The sequence below is a fragment of the Lagopus leucura genome, unplaced genomic scaffold, assembly GCF_019238085.1.
Source record: "Lagopus leucura isolate 7727_CA_CO unplaced genomic scaffold, USGS_WTPT01 Super-Scaffold_100009, whole genome shotgun sequence".
NCBI classification, from domain to species: domain Eukaryota; kingdom Metazoa; phylum Chordata; class Aves; order Galliformes; family Phasianidae; genus Lagopus; species Lagopus leucura.
In genome coordinates, this window is record NW_024962266.1 from 4129231 (window position 1) to 4153117 (window position 23887).

A 23887-nucleotide genomic window follows, 5' to 3' on the forward strand; every position below is an offset into this window, starting at 1 on the left:
TACAGTATGTAAAGCTATTTCAAGTAGCTTTCGGCAGGGAAAATCTCATAGGAATTTTGAGGACTTTCTCCATTCCTTCCCTGTGAGTTTGACAGTGCCCCATGTCTATCAAGGTAAAAGCTTACAGTATGTAAAGTGGCTGCAGTGGGCAAAAGAACTGTTCTCAAGGCTTTTAGCTGGCTCTTTGCTTAGTGCTGGATTCCCACTTCTCAGCTCAGTGGGAGTTGGCTAAATAGGTCATTTTCCTTATATTTTCAGACAGTCCTGCTGGAAGCAGAGGTTCACAAGCTCAGATCTTGTCCTGTCTCACCACCCAGTGGAAGCACGTAGCAGCACAGCCTGCCTTCCTCCCTCTACACAAGCAAGCAAGACACAAGCATTGCCACTTTCCTGCTTTTCTCCTTAGTCTCTAGGCCTAAGCATCCTGGTTGCCTATTAAATAAATATATACAATAATATATATATTATATATATAAATATGTATAATGTATGGGTGGCAACTGAAATCTTATATCTAGTGCACCATGGACAAGACCTGGCTCATTCTCTTGTCAAAGGAGAACCAGGTTGGCAGCACCTACCAAATTACCTGCGTGTAATTACCTGCATTACCTGCTAAGCCCCTTCCCATTTCCCTCATTTGTCAGGCTCCCACCCCACCTGCCTGGCTGTTGTCTTTCCCCCACCAATTCACACAGAGGAAAAGGCACCTTAGCAAAGCTCCCATCTGTAGCACCCAACCGCTCCCACTTTCTCAGGATGCAGCACGCAGAGGTGGGCTGTGAAGAGGAACATGTTCCTATCCAAGAACTTCTGCCTTGGCTTTGTTTATCACCCAGCTGCAGGACTTGCTTTTATTTAAAAAATAAAAAATAAAATAAAAATAAAAATAAAGGCTTTTTCAGCCAAGATTGTGAAAGGGAAAACCCCCAAAAGCCTGAGTGTAAGGACACTGGAAAACAATGCCCTCTGATAAGACATTCCCTCCTAGGAGGCACCCTGTGCCTGCCTCTTTTATTCCACTGTGGATTTTTCCCTGTAACAAATGATGTGTGACAGGCTGTTTGTTTGGAGATGGGGGTGTTTAAACATACGGAAGCTATCAGGCTTTCCTGCCAATGTGATGAGGGTAGGACAGATCAGATCCCAGGGATCTTTTGTGTCAAAGTGCATCAGCTGATGTGAAAGGGAAGGGATGATACTTCTCCCTCAGTCCCCTGCTCACATATGCACCAACACTGCTTATTGTGCTCCATACTTTTCCCTTTTCAAAACAAGCAGAAGCTTCTTTCATGTACAATCTACTTTTATATTACAGGTCTGGGCTGCCTTCCCTCCTGTCTCCAGTCCAGTACCTGCTGTTGGGCTCCCCATAGATCAGCCATCTTGCTCCTTTCTGAGCAGGATTAACCAGTGCTTATAGCAACTATTTCTGGGAGAACTCTTACAGCATGGGTGAGTCCTTCTTGTCTTTCACGCTTTCTGGGAGCTGTGAGGTGTCTGTGATGATGCTGCTCACTCCTGGAGGGCTGCGGGTAGCCGGAGAGACCAGATTTGTGGGATCCAAAGGTAAGGGTAAGATGAAGGCAGCGGGTTTCTCTGCAGCAAGGGAGTGCAGTGCATGAAGGTAACGGAGCTGAGCAGCAGCAGGGGCACTGGACAGGATCTCAGCTGCCATCCGCAGGGACTCAGAAGCCGCCTTCTCCCCCTCAGCAGCAATCACCTACCAAGGAGGAGAATAAAGATTTTTGTCAGGCAGGGAGTAAGGCCCCGGCGTAGGCTACTTATTACAGAGGGAAGTTGCCACCACGAACTTTCTGGGGCCCCTGTAACATTCCTGCTGTTCTGATCATGGCATGTACTAGATCTCGCGTCTAACTTGTTTTCACCAAAGCTATGTGTACTTTGGGTGCTACTAGTTCCATCAGAGCTTACAACTGGACTCATGTGTGCTGCAAAAGCATGTGAGAGGGCAGCCCACAGGCTAAGCTTGTGAGAAGGGTACTTGGACACAAATCCTACCTAGGCTCAGTGTAAGGTATGGAAGACAGCCCAGGGTTAAGGATGGTGTGGGGTACATGATAGTAGTGGCAGCCCAGCTCCACCCTCCTGGATGGGTCTCCAAGCAAGAGTGAAACCCTGAGAAGGGAGAGGTTTTCATAGGCACTGTGGTCAGGGATGACACCAGCCTCTTATGTGTCTTTCTGACCTGTGCATAGGTACCAGATCTGGGATTCCACTGCGCTGGCCCATGCTGCAGCTCACCTTGCTTGACACAGCTCTCGAACAGGATCTGAAGATCTTGAACAGATCTTCCCAGAGCTGTACCCTACTGTGGTATGTTCCAAAGACCTCAAACTAGGGTGGGGGAAAGGAAAGAGCGATGCCTTGGAAGGAGATGGGAGGTCTTCAGTGTTCGCATACCCGCACTTTGGCCTGCCTCTGGGCTTCTGCTTCCACGGCCAAGGACTGCTGGACTTCAGCAGGCAGCTGCACGTTGTTGCTGTGGTAGTGAAGGATAAGGATTAGAAGGGCTCTAGGCTCATCTGACAGCCCTGTGCTGGCCCTCTAGGGCTTAGAATGGGCTCAAGTACTGGTCTCTACAGAGGTGTTCACAAACATCCTTTGTTCTCTGCGTGTCCCTCTATAAATTACTCCCTTTAGTATTCTACCTCTATTCCAATCTTTCTTTTCCAGCCTGATTTTGTACATATCCAAGCTGGAATCATTAGAAAATAATTCTAATGATAACTAGATCATTAGTGATGTACATAATCACTAGGCAGCAGAGAGGCCTTTTCTGTTTGTGTCTCTGAGGCTTGAAGTTTAGGCTTATGAAGTCTGTGAGGTATCAGAGGATCCACTGGGAGACTGCTCTCAAGACAGCCACAGAAATTTCCTTCTCTTTACAGATGTGCTTCTCTGCTGCCTGGCTCTCTCTTCCACGGCCCTCTATGTGATGAGCAAGTCCCACCTTTCTCTACAGGCTTCTGAGAGTTGAGACCAACCACTGCTAAGACCCTGAGGACTTCGGGGGGACACAGCATGTTCACTGCCTGTGTGACTCTTAGGCTAAAAGAACTGCAGAAGAGTTGATGAGATTCCAGCTAAGGATTCTGCATTTGGCTGTCAGTGCAGGAGCAAGTAACATCTTTGCTCATGAAAGTTTTATGTGAGACAGAGGTTTGAAAGGGGCGGTGAAAACAAGGAGGTGAGGGCTGTAGAAGAGCTGCAGGGAGGGGGCCAGGGGTAAAGAAGAAATGTGAGCAAAGCAGAATGGATACTTGCAAAAGGGCAAGAAAGTCTCTGCTACCACCACTTCCTACCTACATTTCTGTTCTCTCCACTTTGATCCCCCAGCAGCCTGTGACCGCATCCAAAGCCACCTGTCAAGAGGAAGATATTTTAGAGCACAAGGAGAACACAAGCCCTTGTCCAGGCTCCTCAGAGGGACTTAGAAGTTCAGGAACGTTAATTCAAGGCAGTGAGGTGGATTTATTATATACTGTGCGTGGACTCTCAGAAATAAAAATTACATCCCTCACTTCTGATCTGTATTTGCCCGTAGTATGATTTAGCTAGTCCATACTGGTTGACTGCAGAACCAATCCAATTCCATAGGAAACATTCAGTTCCTGAGTGGTATAATAAAGTTTGCATACAGTGGCCACAGAGAACTGCTGCTGAAGATCCTGTGTATTCAGGGTTTAAGGCATCTCTCTCGCACAGCAGAAAACCATTCTCCTGAGAAAGTCCTCTCTGGAATAAGCACAGAACTTGAGGTACTGCAGAGCACTGATGAAAATGATTTAAGGGGTTCCTTCACGCTTCTCACATCACAATGTTTGCTACTACCCACATATGCTTGTGAGACCCACGTTGTAATTCCTTCCCCTAAAGTGATTTAAAAAAAGAGGAAAATTTCCCACTTTTCAATGAAGGAGGCACATGTTCTTATCGCACTCTTTTGCAAAATACTGTCTGTGATTTAGGACTGATTATCTTCCAAGCTTGTTAGCAGAGCCTAAATTCCCTGCTTGCTCCACCCTCTCCCCAGCTGCAGAAGCACCTTTATCTCCTGGCTGATGCTCTTTCTCTCCAACAGAAGTTCAGAGAAGGCTCGATGTGCCAGGAGGCGCTTTGTGGTGGTTTGCACCAGCAGCTGGATGGCACTGGAGATGCTGGTGAGGGTGGTGAGGAGAAGAGAGGCGTTCTCCAAACGGTAATAGCAGACAGCATCTATCTCCAGTGTAACCATGTCTTTAGTCACCACCTAAGCAGAAGACATGAGGGAAGATGGATCTGGTTCTGACAACTTTAAGGTAGCACAGAAAAGTACACAACTCTGGGAAAGAGGAAGACTAGCTAGATGGGTACATCTTTGTAGTTGTCACCTCTGCTACTCTCTGACCTTAGGCAAACTGCATCACCTGTGGATCTCAGTTCCCTGGTATAGCATCGTTGTGTCTGTCTCCTGAGTTTGGTTGCTGGGCTAGAGACTGCAAGCAGCCAAACATCCCCATGTGTCTCTCGGCCCACAGCTGCTTGCTCCATTCCTGTTGTCTGTTATGTGCTCGGTGTTGCTGAGTACCATCCCCAGAGGGATTTGCTTTACACCACGGGAGGGAACCTGCTGATGGTACTAGATAAAGGCAGTGGCACAGACAACAGGACTATTGGGAGGTTTGACCTGTGGGACTGTGGCCAGGAGGGTGCCAGTTTCAAAGTTAGCAGTGAGCTCTCAGCTCTTTCCCTGACTTGTACAAGAGCTGAGTTGCCACACTTAGAGATGCCATTGTAAGATCTCAGTCTGCTTTCCTGTCCCCACTGTGTGTACCCTCAGTGTGATGGGTAAAAACTGCTCCAATATCCATGGCTCAGCTGCTTCCTATTGGTTACCACTAAAGCTTGTCAAACTGAACGGGATTAAAAGCAGTGGTTTTAAAATGGCAGAGAGGTAAAGGACATGTCTCATACAGTCACAGGAATCCAGCAGCTGAGGCTTTGCAGAGATGGCTTGATCTAAGATCTGCAGCGAGACCCTAAGAACTGGCAGTGTTTAACAGTATCTTGTGCCCAGTGGAGTGACATGGAACCAGAATCACTATCTTAAGCATAAGCTGTTTTTTTTGACGTCAGTGTAAAATCAGGACTGTCATCAAATACAATCAGATAAAGAGATCCAAGAATTAATGTAAAGAAGGGATGGTAGCCATACCTGGTGGAAGGGGATCTCTAGGGTTTTGAGGCGGAGGTCCACTTTGTGATATGTGTCCAGGCAGGGAAGGAAAAAGAAAAGACCTGTGGAAAGAAAAGAAAATCTTTTGGTGATCATCAAAACCACAGAAATTGCTTCTTTAGCTCAAGGGAGCAGTAGAGGGGATTGAGCACAGAACTATGAAGGAACAGCAAATACATAGGCTCAAATTGTGAGTCTGATTCTGTATTGGGAAGAGCCATTGGAAGCTGCTGGACCTCAGAAGCCGTGTCTCCTGGTTAACTGTACCTGCCTGGAGGGCACCAGGACAAGAGCTTTGGTAGAGCATGATGAAGAGGAACAATATGGCTGGGGGGAACTCAGTGAGCATCTTACCAGGCCCTCTGGCCCTGCCAGGAAGGAGATGCCCAAGCCGGAAAACAATGGCTCTCTCATACTCCCGCACTACCTGCAGAGAGAAACAAAAGCTAGGCTGGAGTGGAAGGCATAGGACCAGCAAAAAAATCTCACTGGGCTGTGCATAGGAAGACCTCTGTTCTGGTAAAGTCCTTTGAAAAGAGGATTTCAGCAGATTGGAGGTAGTGGAGTCAACCGTTCCTAAGCCTCTTTACCCCAGAAGAAAACCTGACCCAAAACTGATGGCTGGCTTGCATATAATCAGCCTGTGATTAGGTGAGAGCAGCCCATGCTAGAGTTGCTCAGTATTTCCCAGGATGAGGCCAGCATTCTGCTTTCTTGTAGTTTGGCTGAACTTGAACACCTTGTGCCTCATCTATTTCCTGAGAAGCTGTAATCAAAATATGTCTACTTGTAACCATGCTATAAATTAGAGAAAACTGAAGGAAGAAGAAAAATCTGCTATTAATTGAAAGATCCAACCTCCCTTTAAATTTGTAACGCAAAATCTATTTTACCCTGCTGCTGCAACGCAACTATGTTTGGATTGGGTGAGCTGAAGATTATGTTTAAAAGTGAACAGACCTGCAAACTGTTTAATAACAAGAACCTAAGCTATATGCTTATGACCAACACATGCTGGTTACAGTCACAACAGACACCAAATACTAAATCCAAAAAGGCATCATGCCTATTCTTACCTTCATGCAGAACCAGACAGAAATGGGGAAAGTCATTACGATGAACAGGAAAGACAATATGGTCAGAAGCCACTCACAGATGTTGAGACCGGGAGACTTCATACCTAAGGGGAAATCCAACATGACTCCGTTAGGATAGGAAAGTTCCCAAAATACAGATGGCCTGACGACTGCCTGCACAGCTCAGCTTCTGCTGGTCCTCTGCCTAGACTTGGTGTTTGCCTATTCAGTGCTCTCTCAAGCTGTGTTTCAAGAACAGTCTCTGGTGGTCAAGAATTTCCAAGACAGGCTCACAAATTTTAAGTCTCCTTTTTTTGGCTTCTTCACAGTAGATCTATATGACAACTAAGCAGCACTGAAAGATTCAGAATGGGCAACTTGCTGGCTGACCCCGAAATCACAGAAATTTATCTGAAAAGATTAAGCAAACAGAAAGACTGCAAATAAAGCACAATATTCAATGCTCACAGCCTGAAATACCCCTCTCCACTGGGGAATCTAAAAGATCTCAGGGTCTTTTGGAACAGGATTTTAGCCACATTTCAGAGAATAGAGCTGCACTCAGAGGCTATCCTGAAGGGAGTTACAGTTGTATGCCTCAAGCATTCTCCCTACAGCACAGTTCTTAGGGCTGTGAACTGGCATTAAAGCTAATTCTGTCTGCCTAAAGGAGGGCAAGCAAGAAAATAATGAGAAAAGAGCAGGAAAAAAAAAAAATGGGGAGTAGTGAACTGACGCATAAATGATGCTGGGAATGTAACTGCTTGTTTCAAAGTTCACTGCTTTGCTAGACAGCACTGATGTGCCTGTACTGACTGTAGAAGCTGGCTGGAGCTTCCCATAATCTGTCTTGAGGACAATTACACATCTATGCAACGGGTGATAACACTCACCATGCAGAAAGCAAAGACACTGTCACCCACACAGTGTCAAAGAGCCCGTAGCTTTTCTGCCACTTCCCTTCTATAAATCATACCTTCTTCTTGATGCTCGCTGTCCAGCAACATCATTGCCTCCATTTCTTCATCAGAGATCACATCATCCACGTCCACCACTGTGGATGTGTGCACCCTACCATCAGTGCCTACAGCGCTCTTAATCTCCTTTGTTTTCTCCTGCCTTATATCTCCTATTTCTTTGCTGGCTTCTTTGCTTCTCTCCCTCTTCTCCCGTTTCCTCTGTGTAGCTGGAGACTCTCTCTTTCTCCTATGGGACTCCCTGGAAGAGCTTCGAGATCTCTTATCCATCCTCATCTGATTCTCTGCACCAAGGAGCATACAGCTTCCTGTGGGAGTGGAAAGAATCCGTGCCTGAGTGCTTGAATTTATTGCTGCAGACAGAAAATCCAGGCAGGGGAGGAGAGAAGAGGAGGTGTTAGATCAAGGAGGCTTGTTCAAATTTATCATAAGCTTGTCAGACAAAATGGACAGTGAAGTGAGAAAGCTGTTTCCCTCCTGCTCTGCTTTCATTTCACATGGCTGTTGAGATGAACAGAATGTTAGACCATAACAGGGAGAACTGCAGGAAGACATTATGTTTTACCTTCCTGCCTTTGGAAATCAAATGCAATCAAAATGATTTTTAATAGATGGTTTCTACAAAGCTGTTGAAAAACAACCTAAAAGTAACTAGAAGATGCTTGACTCTCAAAACCCCAAATGGTCTGAGTATTCAGCACAATAAATTCCCAGTTCTGAGTGTGATGAACATGGAGGTCCTTGCAAGCACAGAGCTATTGAATTTATCTCTAAATTGTCAGTAGAGTTTGTGTGTAAAACGCCTTCATAATTTTGCACAGCAAAAGTCAGGCAGTGCAAATGTGGGAGCTTTTTACCAGAGAAAGAGCTGCCATACGGCACAGACCGTGGTACCGTCTCTGGAAACCTTTGCAAAGAGTGCCACAGATCACGCTGTGTCACTGCTTGTCTGAAAGAAATCAATACCTGACTGGAAATCACACTAATGAGGCTCAAACATACAAGCTGTGACAACCCTGTGGTCGGGCAGTGCTGAGCTCAGGGTTTCCCACTCAGCCTCTGGCAGATGTGTCATGTGGAGGAGCTGCTGGAGGGAGGGGGGAAGGCAGCCAGGGAGGTGCTGATCTCGTTTTCTTAAAAGATTCCTGTTTTATTGCAGGCTTTTGGGTTGCTCAGAGTCAGAATGTTAGAAGCAGGGGGGCAGGCGCACCAGCCTGCTACAGTGATGAACATAGGTGAGAAAAGCTGGATGGAAGTCGGTAGGAAAACAGCTGCTTTATGACACTTTAGGCACTCCACTGTAGGCTTTCCTCTCAGACGGGACAAAAATGTACAGGACCACCCTGACCAACGCTGGCATTTGAGTTTAAATATTGCATTCAAGAAAAGAGAACTTTTTTAACACGTGGGTCTGACTTTTCCTGTCAGAAGGGAAGCACACCTGCTCCGCCAGGTGAAGGCTGAGGGCCGGTCCCACAGAGCAGGCAGGGTAGCGGGAGAGGGTAGAGGATCTAACAGGGGTAGCCACAGCGCCGCACGGTCGGCAGAGCGCTGTGAAGAGCAACGCGCGCCTCCCCGCCTCAGCACGAAAAGGCGGGAACGGAGCGCGCAGGTGCAGTGCCGACTCTTGGCGTCGTGTCGGAAACGCGCTGTCGTGACTGAGGCGGCGGTGCCGGGGTGTGGTGGCAGTGTTGAGCCTGACCTGCCGCCCTGCCGGCTTTTGGTTGTGATGTGTTAAAAAGCCTTTCGCAGTCGTGGCGTGAGGTGTTTTCTGCTCGCTTTTTGTCTCTCTTAGAGCGCGGACATGTCGCAGCAGGCACAGCTGATGGAGCTGCTGAAGAAGGAGGTGAGGTCGCAGCTGCTGGCTGCTAAGGAGGGCCTTACCCCAGCCCAGCTGGAACAGGAGTATCTGGCCATGGTTGGCAGGCCGCTGCCACTGCGTGACCTGGGGTTCTGCTCTACCATGGAGATGGTGGCCAGCATGCCAGGAGTGGTCCGGATCTGCCCCAACGGCAACAGAGGGTTTCTCCTCAAAGGTGAGACCTTTCTCCTTGCAAGTAGAGAAAGATTGCCTGGAGTTACACCTCGGGGTGAAGTGGTGCCCTGAAGTGAGGGCTCTGTTGTAGGTTGCCCACCCAAAGGCTGGCTCTAGCTCCCCGCTGTTGCTGGTATTTCTGGCGCTTTCTGTTTTAGCTGTTTCCTGTTGTTTGGCTAAGAGTACAGAAAGGCAGTAGGTGAGGAAGGTGAATGAAGATCAGTGCCAGCTCTAGTTTGGAGCTACTGGGGTGTGTGTGACCAGATGACCTCCAGAGAAGTACTCTACACCAGTTCTTGGTGTGATTCTGACATCTTGTTTTTGCTTGAGTATTAGGATTGATGGTGAACTGGAGAACCGGTGCACAAACACAGCCCTTTTTTGAGTGCTGTTGGCAGCTTCTTGTGGTTTTGTGAAGCTTAAAATCACAGAATGGCTCAGGTTGGAAGGGATCTCAGGGATGATGAATCTCCAACCCCCCCGCCACATGCAGGGCCACCAACCTCCCCATCTAATATTAGGTCGGCCTGCCTAGGGCCCCATCCAATCTGGCCTTGAACACTTCCAGGGACAGGGTATCCATGACCTCCCTGGGCAGCTGTTGCAGCACCTCACCACTCTAATAGAAGAGAACTTCCCTCTGATATCCAACCTAAACCTTCCCTCCCTCGACTTAAAACCATTTCTGCTTGCCCTGCTGTTATCTACCTTTTCAAAGAGTTGAGGTGACTGTTGGATTCTTTTTTCATAGCCACTTTGTAACAAGACTCAGTTCATCAGCATCTTGATGCTCTTAAGCTGTGTTAAGATTGTACTGCAATTCAAGCTGAGAGAAGCAGTGGACCATTTACTGTTGCCCAACAAAACCCACAGCAGCTGGCTTTCTTCTTGTGATGCAGTATGCACTTGGCCAGCCTTCCTTCTGTCTGGGTTTATAGGGAGGAGGGTGCAGATCAGCTGTTAAATTTGGTTCTGTCCATTTTGCAGAGGGGAAGGAGAATTGTTTGCTGTACTAAAATCCACACATGGTTTGGTAGGATTGTTTTTAGAAGAGACATCTGTCTAAAAAGGGAAATGGGAAAAGTGGAAAGAGCAGCTTTGCCTATGCAGAGCTTTAAATGGTTTACTGCTCCAGTCTTCAAATAGCTAATAAATATCTAATATTTTTTTCCTATTGTAGCTGTTGCCGATGAGACCACCAAAGATATTTCCAAACTGATTTCCAGACAGAAAACAAGTGGTAAAGCACGGAGTGTTGCTAGGAAGGGAAGGGCTGCTTTTCTCTCTCAGAATCAGTGGGATTTGCCTCCAAAGGGCAAGACTCGTGTCCTGCCAGCAGCAGTGAAGAGGGAGCTGCAAGATCTCTTGAGTTCCTCACCACTTCTGCTCTTGGATTTCAACGATGCGTACTACACACGCTTTAAGCGGACGTTCCAGTACAGGCAATATGGATTTCTCTCCATATTTGAAGTTTTCGAAAGCATGTCTGATACAATTATGGTTAAGGAGACAAAAGGAGGTTCCTTGATAACCCTGAAAAAGAGCTCCTCAAGTGAGAAAGAGCAGGAAAAGATGCCACAAGGTAAGGCATCTGTTAGCTGGAAACATGTAGGTCTTTTAAGCATTGTGGACAAGCAGATGTATTTCTGGTAGATGTTGCTGTATTTTCAGTTGCTGTAATAGTCCCTGTTCCCTTCTGATTTATCAAGGAAGGTCTGTGTGGTGCTGCAGAAGTAGTTTAAGGAGTTGTCTCAGTAGCAGAGAGCTTAACTGGAAGTTTTCTACAAGTTGCCACTGGTTTTTGGTGGCAGGTGAAAGAAGAGATCTACCTTCCAAACATAAGCTTTCTGAACCTGTGTGGAGGACTAGAAATGCTAACTGTTGCAGGCAGCAGATAACAAAAGTAGAAGGATCTCTTGAATGCCCCGCTCCACAAGGCATTGGAGCCCTTCAGTGCGCTTCTTGAGATTGAAAATTTACTAATACTACTATGAAAGATTAAGCTATAATCTCCCACAGAAGAGACTGTGTGTACTCACTGTTCCTGTAACAGCCATGGCAGAAAACTGTGTGCAGTACCTGCAGGGTTCCTGACTTGTCTAGCTAGAATTCATTTATGAAGGATGCCTCTCTAGCAAAAGTTTGTGAATGTGGTAACTGAATGCTACAAGAGAATGGAAAAATGCAACCAGTGCTTTCATTTTTCAAGTGCTTTCTGTTTAATATGTAACTGCATCAGTCCAAGAAAGAATAATAGCCAAGTTATTGTCTTTGCAGTACTCATGGCTGAGCTGCCTCCTTTGGAACCCAGCTGTGAGGCAGAGATCTTTCATCAGGCAGCAGAAGAGAAGTCAGAGCCAGTGGACACACAAGCAGTAGGTCTGGGTGATGGCCTGAAACAAGTGAGTAGCTGGATGAGTGATCTTTAGCTTCTTCTTGGCTTAATCCCAGATTGGAGGCTCTTTGCTTGCTTTTGTTACTGTTGAGACTGTGTTGTTGATGCACTGCTGCTTGCAAAAATTTTAATACCTGTTTTAATGTGGAGTGGCAAGACTTCAGGCTGGGATATGGCTTCATATGCCATCCTAACCTAAGTCTTTCTCTTCTCTCTTTTGGGTCATCTGATCTGTGTTAAAGACCATCCAAGGTCAGTTAACCATCATCTTGTTCTCTGATAGTTATGGTAATACTCTGTGTATTTATTTGTTATTACATCTTAGTGATCTGAAGATGAGCTCTGTGGAATTTCCTGGGCTGCTGTAGGCAGAATTAAGTGTCTTGTGCAGTCCCATTAAACAGGAAGACAAAGCTGGGTGATGATTCTTGTGGAGACTTTGATCCCTACAGTTTCACTTAGGTGACTAAATAATGTGCTCAAGCGGGGCACAAAAAGAATTCTTTTTTTCTTTTTTTTCTTTTTTTTTTTTTTTTTTTTAACTAAAGGAAACCAGTACGACTTTATTCACTGTCTAAAGTTGTGGGGGTTCCTTGTCATTCTTGTTGGACTTTGAGAGTTTTGAATTTGTTTGACAGTGTATTTCTAGAAGGAGACGGAGAGGAGCAGTTCAGAGGATCCAATAGGTTGGGGGAATTTGTCACCTCTGTTTTTTTTTTTTCCTCTCTCTTTTCCTACCTTCCTTCTCTCCAGAACACCTTCCTACTGTAGTTCTCTCTGCCAAGCTTCCCAGGTGGCTGTATGCAACCTGAGGATTGGAGTGCAGGAAAAGAGTCCCAGGAGTTCTTCCTGACTTTGGTGTTTTTTGCAGTTAATTTGGAAGTCTGTGTCTGAGTTGGTGTATGGTAACTGTTGAGTCACAGCCTGAACCACTGATTGGGCACCTGGGGAAAAGACCTGGTCAGCCCTGGGAGCACAGGTGAAGGCAATTCAACTGTGCAACAGGAAGGGGTAAAGCCTGGCCATACTTCTCTTAGACCTCACTTAAGGGCTGACAGCCACTGCGCAAGGATTTCTTTCTGGGGATCCCTCCTTGGTGAAGTTCTCCCCTGCAAGCCTAGATCTTCAGAGATGGGTGAACTGTCCTTTTTCCTTCCTTTATAACGCCTTCCTATTGCATTAGTCCCTCTGTCATTACACCTCTTGTATCACCTTTCCATCATGTCAATCTTTCTGATTCTTACAACTGGACTTCACATTCCTAAAGCAAACTCTCTGGCAGTCAGCATTGAGCTTGTAAAGAAGTCTTAGATCTGTGTGATGAAGCAGCCAGAAATTCTCCTTGAATCAAGTGCAGTCTGCCTGTTGAATCTGAAGGGCAAAAAAGAAAAAGAGGACTGTGATAACCCTGACTTCAAGTGAGGTTTTTGAGCCTTCATATCACAATGGGAATCCGGTTAAAGACTTCTCCTGCTCAGGCCATTAAAGGTGTTTGTTCAACTTGTTTTCCCCATGAGACGTTAAGTTTGCTCTTCTGTTTTTAAAAAAGCCAGAAAAGGGAGGAAAGGTAGTTGGTATGTGGGATATGCAGTGAATGCTTGTTCATCAGGATGCTGCAAGGTGGAGGGGAAAGAAGAGACCTGATCCCTGCCCTGCTATAAGGTACCCCAGTATCCTGTCACAAGAAGCTAATAATGGAAGGGAAACTAATAATGTGAGAAGCATGGGCTGAGTCAATGCTCTGAGAAGGGGAGAGGTGTGTGGAGCTGCTGCTCTCAGCGCTTTTCTCATCCACAGCTGAGCCAAGGGTCATTCACACCACTGTGGCAGCTGCCTGACTGTCTCAGGGAAAGGATTAACTGGTCCCACAGGCTGTAACATATTGCAGGGCTCACTTTTAGTGTTTTGCTGTTTTCTCTTGTTACTGTTTTATTGTTTTTTGTTTTTTTTTTTTAAAGCATATTCACAAGTACATGTTTCTATACATTCATGGAGATGTCTTCTGTGATCTTACACATCTTTACTGATATGTAAATTAGATTATAAAGATAGTGTATGCCCTTAACAGGGTGATACGAACCAACTTCAGGGGAGCGAACCAGTCCCTCAGAAATGCCTCTGTTCACAGGCACTGCTTAAAGGATTTCCAGCCATGGATTGTTTTTTTCTTTGAGCTGCTGCTCAGGCAGGCATTTCCTCAGCTGTTATTTAACTTAATGTTTCACTCAAAAAATTTTAACTCAAAAAATTCAAGAGCTTTGGCCTTTGCTCTGTCTGTAGAAGGACTTATCTACTTCTTGAAAAAAACGTTTAGAAGAGTTAGTGTTGCAAAAAAAACGTTGCTTGCAGTTGGATTAGCCAGATAAATGAAGGTGTATGTACTGGAAGACGTTTCCCATGCGTTGCTTGGTGCATAGTGCGCTGTTAACTTGTAGTCTGTTCGTTATGGGTCAAAATGAAATCATTTTGACTTCTGATCTTTGGAGGAACGCTGCTCACTGCTGCAGAAGAAAGCTCTTGAGGCAGTGAGAGAGTAGCTTATGTATGGTTCCCCTCCACAAAAAACTGTGAGCTGCACTAGCCATTCACAAACAGATCTCTCTAGTGAGAAAAGAACAGAATTTGTAGGTCTCATTTGTTTTTATCCTGGGGAAATAGCTCTAGTGTGAAAATGTCACTTGAATCACTTTCAGGTAGCTTTCCTGGTTCAGTCATATACTCTTTCATGGTCACAGAGCATAGAAAATAGCATCTTTTGGGCAAAATCCAGCAAACTTTAAAAAACATTATTGTAGCAATAGCTGTTTTCTGGACAGAAGTCAGGACATGACTCTAGCTCTTTCTCCTCATGGGAATGCATGGTATTGTTGTTACACTACTGTTATTGACTGATTTCCTTCATTCTTCCTTTTAGGTAGAAGAGAGAATGAATGCTCCCCCCACAGAGGAAGTTCTAATCCAGGTTTGCACATCTGGTGGGATTTGCTGATACTCAGTAACTCATAGGTTCCAAGCAAAGCAGACTCTTTCTTTTCTAAACGGTACTGGAACAGTTATTCATGTATGCTTAGTGCATGAAGAAATGTGAGTACCAACTCCTTCATCTCTTTGTAGCCTCAAGATTTGGAACAGTCCAGGCTGGATATAATGATGGTGACTTCAGACATCCCTCCAGATGCAGTTCAGGACAGAAGACTTTGCAGTTTACCTCCACTGGAGACAAGGTGCTTGGTGGGAGTAATAGTGAATTTAATAGTCTCTCCTGGTGAGTTCTACATCCATGTCTGCAGCGCAGAAACTTCTGATAAACTGTGGGATCTCATGATTGAGATGAGGTGAGAACACTCTGTGCTGATAGATGCTACTGCCTGTTGTGTTTGTACTGAGAGAACAGGACACCCAGCTAGTTAGGATAGTTATGATTGTTGATAGTTATGATTACAGCTGGTTTGGTAACTTGTGCTGTCAAACACGTGTTCATAGCGCTTATCCATTCCTTTTGATTAGCAAGCCAAAAGTATGGTTACTATCAATTTGCAGTTGCTTGGGTGTGATCTGGACAGCTCTAAACTGTAAAAGAATAGAAAGGTTCCAGAGGGGGAATTTTTATCTTCCTTTTTGCCTCTTTTCTGTGTTATTAATGGGCTCAGTTAAAATTTTTCCTTCCGTTTCCAATGCTTGTCAAAAAGCAATGAGTAATATGCACTTGCCATCATGTACAAGGGCTGCTTCAAAGTAATGCTTCCTGTATGATGTCTGCTCACGATGTCAGAGGTGAATATTCTGCAATAGTGGTGTTGTGTATTGTTGTGGTTACTGTGAAAATAGGAAGCATTACTTTCAGAGCAAACAGTGTGTTTTTGAAAGCAAGCAAAGCCTCATCAGTGACTGTCAGTTTCATTATGTATTTGAGATTCTCTTCCAGCACAGTTAACGGCAGTTACAGAACTGCTGTGTGTTGAGGAAGCACCCAGTGTCCACTGGGCACATACAAGTGGAGTTATAAATTCTGCAGGCAAACACTACAGGTGATGTGTAGCCAATACTCCAGAGTCTGATTTTTAATAAGTAGTGATTTAGCCAAAGAATGTCAAAAGTTAATGACCAGAATGACTGTATTTAGCCCCTAAGGAATTCTCTTTTTAATTGGACCCCAGGGAGGACATTCAAATGTTGAAATTTAGGTTTGCATTTCTTACAGTCATTTCAGTTTAAGTTCAGCAGAACGGTGATGTAACGCATCCATTTAAACATCTGAAAATGTTGTCACTGGGATTTGAGAAACCAGGATTCTTCTGAAATCCTACGGATTTTTGTGTTCATCTTTTGCATCTTTCCAAGCACAGTCTTTCCTTACGATGTTTTGCAGATGCTGTTATTCAAATAAACTTGTTTCTGACCGTTACATCATGCCTGAGTCTTCGGTACAGCCTGGACAGCTTTGCTGTGTGATGTTCTTGCAGTGGTGGTACCGGGTTATCATCCACCGTGTGATCAGTGACCAAGAAGTGGAGGTGTTCTACCCAGATTATGGGAATGTAGGCATTGTTCAGAAGTCTTGGCTGAGGTTCCTCAAGTAAGTAGATTACACGTGGTTGGCAGAATCACAGGATGGTTGAGGTTGGATCTCATCCTCATTTTAGATTCCACGAGTGGGTGTAAACATTCTCTTCAGTAGTCATCAGTTGAAATGGGCTGCGTTTTTGGTGTCAGAGGTACTTGTTTGCCTCTGCAATTTAATATCTTCTTTGCTTCATTCTTTGGTTCAAAAGTCATTGTTCTCTGTCCATAACTTTGTAATCATGAGGGGTTATGATAGAAAGATGCTTGGGTGAGGGAAGGCATAAGAGATCAGTTGTTAGTGCAGTTCTTTCTGTGCCTGTTCCCTGGATATTTTCCAAAGTTACTGTTGGGGTTTAATCATAAATCCACTCTTTATTCCTAAGTTGATTTTTAAAACCCAGAAGAGGAGTAAGTTCTGCTCTTCTGTCTGTTTTTGCTCTGAGTTTGCTCTAATGGCCATGACTTTGTTTTATATTGCAGATGGTGCTACTTGAAGCTGCCAGCTCAGGCCATCCCGTGTTCCTTGGCATGGGTGAAGCCTGTGGAGGTGTGTGTTCATATGCAGTTTTGTTTACTGACGTACATATAGGAGCTGTCAAGAAGAGAGAGGCTTTTTCTCAAGATAAGGACAAATATTTGGATTCATTCAGGTCCCTCTGATGTTTACAGCAGAATTGTTGCTGTTATGTTCAGTGGAATGCAACTGCTTCTCTGCAAGTGATAACCTTTTCATTTTTTCTTCTTTATGCCTATGTAGTATTCTTGCTCATATAATTTCAGAAACAGATAGCTGATAAGCAAATGAGCAAGCATTTGTTTTCCCCTCCAGTAGTTCTCCAGGGTCCTTCTAAAACATTGATAGATTCAGCCCTGTTCTAAAATTTTCTGAGACCAAGCTTTAAGTGAGTTTGGTGCAATCCAAAAAGCCAAAGCTCAGGTCAGCCTGTCCTGAGAAATCTCATGGTTAAGAAGTCTGGGAAACGTGCTCCCATGCTCTGCATTGGAAAGACTAGATCAAATTTGTGTTTTGAAAACATTCTTAAAAACTTTGTTTCTTGAGGGCAGCAGATCCACGTTGCAGTGAGGCATTAGCAGCTTTGTAAAAACTCCTGGCACTTAACTTTCATAATCTCATGGTTCCAGGAATTCGCCTCTTCCCCCTCCCCATAGATAGGATAAAATGGCTACACTTGAAAATAGGTACTGACAGTTAGAAGGTATTCCCAGTGTAACTGGCTTTGCAAACTTTGGGGTTTAAATTTAATTTAGTTCAGTTCTAGAAAGTTTGCCTGAATTTCCCCCTTCCCCTCTGCATTTTTATCCCTAGCTGCCTTGGCCTAATTGTCATCTTGATGAGTGCTCAGAAGGGAGAGTCTCAGGTGATGGATTCTGGTCTGTTATAGTAACATCATACTCTTGTTTCTTCTTGAGGACACGTGGACCAGTGAAGCAACTCTCCAGTTCCAGGAGCTGTGTTACTCTAAGGTCCTTGTGGGCATTGTGGATGAATACGTGAATGGCATTTTGCATCTCTTTCTGTGCGACACATCCTCTGAGGAAGATGTCTACATTCACTCTGTCTTGAAGGATAAGGGATATGCTGACATCTGCAAAGAGAACTTACCCTCCCAGGTCAGGAGGGAGGAATGTGGTGCTGTAAGAAAGGGCAGGGCTGGCATCCGTTGGGTGCCTTATAGGAAGATGCTCTCATCGTTGAAGATCAGTTATGCCATTGCCAAACTGAATTACAGAAATGGTCTTGATTAGAAGCATCTTAGTTTGCCAGTGAAATATGCAGTGTGGGACAGCGTAAGCATGGTGATTGCATGCTCTGTGTAGGACAGACATCAGGATATAAATCATGCACCAGGGAGTGGTTATGAGTTAGGCCAATTTGTATCATTGACTGAATGTCTCAGCTCTGTTTTGGGAAGAACTGTGTGGGTCTGAAAGCCGTGAGAAAAATGCTGCTGGGATTATATATCTCAGCAGGAAGTCAAGCTTTACTGCCTGGAGCACACTTTTTTTTCTCTTTCTGATATTGGTGGTATTTGCAGATTAGCTTTCTTAACTGTGCTGCGTGTTGCTTTTTGTTGTTGTTTGCTTGTTACTAGGGATTCAAGGAATTGAATTCTTTAGCCTTGTATGTTCAACCCAGTGCAAAGCAGGAGAGTGCTGAACTGGTGGAGCCAGACCTTTGCTTGCAGCAGGATTCTGTAGGTGCAGATAATGAAGCATCAAGCTCCAGACTGGATGAGGATGAACTGTGTAATCAGGTGGGCATTTGGCTGTGACATAACTGTCATTCAACAGAATAAACTCCAGAGGTTGTTTGACATATGTTGATATATGAGTACCATGCACTTTTTCAAAGAAGTTGGAAGCAGGACCAAAAAAAGCCCAACACCATTCCCATAACATGTTTTGAGTTGAAATGAAGCGTGTCTAACGTGACACTTGTTACAGCTCAGCTGGCATTTCCTTGTAACTGCTCTCAATGCAGGGAAATGCAGTGCATGCTCTTGACTCGGTCAGACCTTAGATTTGCCCTGTCAGCCTTGACAGCTTGCTGCTTCCCCACCACAACTCAGTTCCCACTTAAAAACAAAATGTGTGGATGCTGTTGTAGCAGATCTCTTAGCCTAGGACACGCCTACATGGTAAAGTTCTCAGAAGGCTGTGTTAACTGGACAGTATTCTTAAAGAGTCTGATTTTAATCAAGAAACTAGTTTTATGGTGGTGGAAAGAAGTTAGGGTGGCAGCTCATTTCTTGTTCGTGCTCTTCCCTTCCCTCTGTGTTCTTCTGTCCTTTAAAGTTGCCAAAACTTCAGGAAGAGCAGGGTGGAAAAATTTCTTTCTGTTAATCTGTCAGAGTGATACCATCTGACTGCTCAGTAGCTTGCACTTCAGTGGATTTGTTCCAGTGCCTCTTGATTTCTTCATGCTGGTCATGTCCTTGCAACAGAACCTGTATACAAAGGAGAAATGGGACGATGTGCAGCCACTTCCAGATGAAGTAAATGACTCCAAAACTACAGACCAAGACCCTGAATTCAAACAGGAGGATACAAACAAATCTTCAACTGACCTTATGGCATTGGTTAAGGTAAGGTTTGCTGTTTTTTTTTTCTCAGCCACTGCTGCTGGGATGGAGTTGTTTTAAATAAAAATAGTCAATTTATCTACTTTTTTTTTTTTTTTTTTAATTTACTAACAATGAAACAAGGATTGGCTTTTAGTATGGGCCTGGAGGTGTACATTTACCTCTTTGCTGCTGTATTATCAGCAGCACCAGAAACACTAGTGTTTCACTGGTACATCAAGGCGTTATGGAATAAAGTATCAGTGTCAGCACTTCGTGGATCAAATCTGGCCCTTCTTCACTCCTTGTGAGCTGACTTAAGCACTCCCCTGCAAGTATGAAACCACGTGGGTATAGAAGCATAGGAATTTCCCAGCTGGATCGTGGGCATGTTGTCTGCCCCTGGCTTAATCGCTTTAGAAGCTTTAGAGAAAGTGACAGGATTTTCTGTTAAGGAAGACGATGAGGTGAAAAGCTAAATCCTGCCTATAGACACCAAGGGAAGAAGTGCTCTAATCAGCTAGCTGTGACAAACAGAAGCTTTTCCTTTCTCTGTGTCATCTTGATCCCTTAGCCTCAGTAGATGTTGGTACCTGTGGTGTTGCCAGGTGGTATTCCACCCCTTTTCCAGTTTTCATTGTTCATGCTTTCCTTTTAGTGGTGGTGATCTTAATTGCGTGAATCAGGAGGAAGTGTAGATGGTGCTTTCCTTATTTCCTGCCCCTCACAGCACTGTAGGGCATACTATTTCTTTTATCTTTTCTGAACAGCTTCCTTATGACTTGTGTGCCTTCCAGCTTTTTCCCATAGTCATAGACCCTTCCACAGTCTGCCTTTCCTCCATGAATGTTCCTTCTTTGTCTTGAAGTGGCAGTGACGCTTTGAGTCCCCCAGCAAAGACAGTGTGGTTATCAGAGGGGATGATTACCTTTTAATGTTATTTTCTTTCTTATTCTAGCACTCTAGTTTTTACTGCATGTTAGGCAGAAATTGTTAGTGGGCTGATGGTATCAAGCTGAGTAGCTGGTTAATGAGGCTCTCATACTTGTTCAAGTTATTGCCTTGTTATCCTACCAGCATTATACTTCTGTTGCCCAGCCCTGAGGCTGTCCTTGCTGCTTCAGGAGCTTCTCACAGTCCCCCTGTGAGTGGCCAACCTAAACTTCTTGAATCACCTTGTGTAAAACTGTTTTGTTCTGGGCTAATCATCTGAATGCTCTCTCACCAGAGGCTGATTCACCTCATCTGGAGGTGGGTGCCTTTTTGCTGCTGCTTCAGCAGAAGAAGCCTAGAGAATGGGCACCTAATTTTTGAACAGCTACAGTTGGGCAGAGGAATTGCACCGTGGCTTGCCTGTTTCACTATTCTGTCATGCTTCATACTGAATCAGTAAATAAAAACACTGGCTTCAGTCCCATTCTTTGACTGAGATGTAGGTGGTCATCTCTGGAGCTTAAATTTAATTTGTATTTTTGATAAAAAACGCAGAGGAACTTCCTCTGACTCAGTTCTCACTCCCTTGCAGAAACTCCCTCTGTCATCGCAGTCACTTGTTCTGCGTGGGGCTGCTGAGAGATGAGCCAGCTGTTCTTTGCTAAGACATGCTAATTAGTATCCTGTAATAATCTGCCACTCTTTTCAGCTCACTGTGCAGGAAGAGCTGCCCTTTGGCTGGGGTTGCAAGTAGCCAGTATTTTTAAAAATTCCTGTTGCTGACATTTCAGTTCTTTATGAACTCTGAGGGAAGTCATGAAGGTCAGGGCAGCTAATGAACTGAGTGTGCACTAATTGCACCCTCTCCTGAGGGTTTATTGTTTGTTTGTTTTAATATAATTGCAGACACCTCATCCTCTTGGAGAGTCCTTAAGGCCTACTGTTTTCTACAAGTCATTGGAAGACTACTTCTCCTTCCTCTATGTCAAGCAACCAGCAGAAATGAGCCAAAATGGCCCTAATAATGTACAGCGATTTTCCAACAAAGCCCAGTCTTGTGAAGTTCTACATGCCTCTCTTCTGCTTATGGCAGCACCATTTATGCTGGACAACCGTAACAGTACGAATGGATTTATCAGTAAAGTTTAATGTAGAGGAAAGCTGAGCAAACTCTTACTGTCCCTTGAGACCTGCAGTCAGTGTGAAAGTATCCTAGTGCTGCTTCTTTGCTAGACCTGATGGACTTGTTGGTATTTCTGTGGGATGAGCTGTGACAAAAATAAATGGCTGGATGCAATGCTTTGTTTCAACCTCTGTAAGCATAGTGAATTGAGGTGTTTTTCTCCCAGGGTTTTTGGGGTTTTTTTGTGGTTCCTAGACTTTCTACACTTTTCATGCTGAAGTTTTTGTTTTTTCCATTCCTTACATCAGGCTGTGTTCATTCCATAGTGAGCCTCTCCTTCTAGCTGTAAGGGAGAAAAGCACTTTTTTAACTTTAAAAAGTCCACGAGGGTGTTTTTTTTTCTTTTTTTTTTCCTGTTTTCAAAATAATGAAAGAATTTTCAGCCCCCATGTGCAAGTTGCCCAATTTACAAGCCAAAGTGAAGTGGCTTGCCTGAGATAGTGTATGTTTGTTTCTTGAAATAGAGCAGTTTCCTGTTTCTCTGGAGTTGAGGCCCTAATCTTCAAGATAGGATCTATTCACTTTGAGTCTTCTTTCCCACCTCTGGGGGAAATAGGGATGAGAGCTGGGGGGAGATAGAGAGAACCTCTTGGATTTCACCTTTTCCAAGTTAATTCAGTGAGTTTGCAGTGGGAAGTAGTCATGCAATCACTTGATCTAGTACAGCAAACAGATATTGCTGTCTAAGCTGAAACTCTTAAGAGATTCATGCGGATATTTTCCTTCTCCTTCCTTATGCAGGTGATGAGAAAATGAAGAACAAAGACCTTCCTGAGAATCTTGCACTTGTGCAGTGCAGTGCCAGAGGTCTGTGTGAGCAAGAGGTGTCCTGCAAGCTCTACGTCCCTCCTACCACCTTGTCTGCGGTGTTGGCAGCTGCTGCACGCTTAGCCACTTGTCATGGCTACTTCCACTGGCTCCCAGGCCCAAGAAAGGAGCTGTAAGAAGAGGTGAGAGAAGCAGATGGAGCTGCTGCTGAGGAAGGCTCCGTAGAGCAGTGAAATATTACTGTGCTGTCATTCTTTTAATTAAAAAGCACTTGTTTGAAAAACCTTTGTGACATTTTCTCAGACATACCTGATGCCTGTAGCACGTGTTTCTTTGAGTTGAGGAAAATACTCTGTTTTTCTTGTACTGGTCTTGCTTTATTGCTCTTTAATGATTCAGAAGAACATCTCGAGTGTCACGTTGTGTTCTAACCTGAGGAGAGGAAAACTGGAAATGCATCCCTCCCTCGGTGTCTGTGCGGTTTCATCATTGTGTGCAGGAGGTGGTTATGTTTTCTTCCATCTTTTTTTAACACAGTCAGTGCTCTTGCTCAGTCCTTGCCATTAGGAGAGCTGTATGCCAGCCTTATCACTATCCATCCTCGTAAACAGCCATTCTCTCTCCTGTTTATGTGCTCCCTTCAAGTACGTTATGGTTGGAAAGACCACTATGACCATCTAACCCAACCATCAGCCCATGCCTGTAGTCTGCTCTGGGCCATGTCAGTCAGTGCAGCATGTAGCTTTTGCTTGAACACCTCCAGGGACAGTGACCTCACCACCTCTCTGGGCAGCCTGTGCCGGTATCTCACTGGCTGGTGAGGGCTTCCTTTCTAGGAATGAACTGTGTGCCCAGTTGATTCCGACCTAAGAGTTTTTCCTGAGAAGCACTGGTGAAAGAAAGATGACTACTTTCTTTGAATTTCACCATTTAGTTGTGATCCACATTCAAAAAGAAGGGTAAAACTGCAGAGAGCAAGAAAGAAAAATGGATGGTTGTTAGGGATCAACTGGGCAAAAAGCCAGTGAAAGGAGGTGAAAGCAGAGAAGTTGAGATCTGCAGGAGTTCTGCATTGTGCAGCAGCTGTGTAGCCCTACAGGGAGTGTCAGAAGTTGCCTGACTTTCTGGTCCTGTGTTAAGGCCATGAGGTTGTAACAAAAGAATTTGTCTTCTAGCATGAAAATGGATGAAACACTTGTGCTTGCTCAGAGTTGCGTGGGCAATGGAGCTGGCTAGGTTTGAGTGCTTTTTTGTCTTAGTTTTTCTGCTCATTACAATCTAATAAAAGTTCTCAACTGGGAACATTTCTGCAGAATTTTCTTTTCCCAGTTCTCCCTGATGTGACAGGGAGGTTTCTGTGCCTGGAGTAGTTGAGTTCCCATTTCTGTGGGAAAACAGTTACTGTGATGCCTTGGGATGAGAACTCAGGGAAAATTGGATGTGTATCTCTGTGACCTGAGTAGTGGGCAGTCTGGGAGGGAATAAAAGGAAAGAAAGCATTTTGTCCTTTCAAACACTAAGATGGGGTCAGTTTTATTTTGATATATGGGATCCTTGTTCCCCATATGGCATGGGCTGTAGCATCTGCTTGGTTTTGTAGCTGGGATTTAAGTGAGCTGAATGCTCCTGGAAGGT

At 44.7% G+C, this 23887-nt stretch overlaps 2 protein-coding genes across 3 annotated transcripts; one reads left to right on the forward strand and one right to left on the reverse strand.

Moving 5' to 3' along the window:
• Positions 1 to 1440: 1440 nt before the first annotated feature.
• On the reverse strand, positions 1441 to 7568 carry NPHS2 (NPHS2 stomatin family member, podocin). The gene is made up of 8 exons (XM_042873954.1): positions 7292 to 7568; positions 6316 to 6419; positions 5594 to 5666; positions 5219 to 5301; positions 4070 to 4273; positions 3331 to 3386; positions 2425 to 2503; positions 1441 to 1723 (listed from the first exon to the last, which is right to left on the reverse strand). Exons 1-8 carry the CDS (start codon positions 7566 to 7568, stop codon positions 1445 to 1447), a joined length of 1155 nt encoding a protein of 384 aa, XP_042729888.1. The 3' UTR covers positions 1441 to 1444.
• Positions 7569 to 8840: 1272 nt separating this feature from the next.
• On the forward strand, positions 8841 to 22618 carry TDRD5 (tudor domain containing 5). 2 transcript variants are annotated; one of them, XM_042873901.1, is made up of 13 exons: positions 8841 to 8904; positions 9088 to 9328; positions 10508 to 10909; positions 11605 to 11729; positions 14637 to 14684; positions 14837 to 15057; positions 16092 to 16298; positions 16766 to 16832; positions 17717 to 17917; positions 18400 to 18561; positions 19252 to 19392; positions 21208 to 21421; positions 22226 to 22618. In XM_042873901.1, the coding sequence occupies exons 2-13, from the start codon at positions 9097 to 9099 to the stop codon at positions 22426 to 22428; spliced, it is 2223 nt and encodes a 740-aa protein (XP_042729835.1). In that variant the 5' UTR covers positions 8841 to 8904; positions 9088 to 9096; the 3' UTR covers positions 22429 to 22618. The 2 variants fall into 2 exon arrangements, with proteins under 2 accessions (XP_042729835.1, XP_042729836.1); XM_042873902.1 differs by lacking the exon at positions 21208 to 21421 and having other exon boundaries at positions 22226 to 22325.
• The last annotated feature ends 1269 nt before the right edge of the window (positions 22619 to 23887 follow it).

Excerpts from the sequence above, each read along its gene's own strand:
- NPHS2 (XM_042873954.1), bottom strand. The coding sequence starts at position 7,568 with ATGAGGATGGATAAGAGATCTCGAAGCTCTTCCAGGGAGTCCCATAGG. Across the intron at positions 6,420-7,291 it reads CAGCGAGCATCAAGAAGAAG|GTATGAAGTCTCCCGGTCTC; the intron begins GTATGATTTATA and ends ATTTCCCCTTAG. Across the intron at positions 3,387-4,069 it reads GCATCAGCCAGGAGATAAAG|GTGGCTTTGGATGCGGTCAC; the intron begins GTGCTTCTGCAG and ends TCCTCTTGACAG.
- TDRD5 (XM_042873901.1), top strand. The coding sequence starts at position 9,097 with ATGTCGCAGCAGGCACAGCTGATGGAGCTGCTGAAGAAGGAGGTGAGG. Across the intron at positions 10,910-11,604 it reads GCAGGAAAAGATGCCACAAG|TACTCATGGCTGAGCTGCCT; the intron begins GTAAGGCATCTG and ends TTGTCTTTGCAG. Across the intron at positions 16,299-16,765 it reads TCTTGGCTGAGGTTCCTCAA|ATGGTGCTACTTGAAGCTGC; the intron begins GTAAGTAGATTA and ends TTTATATTGCAG.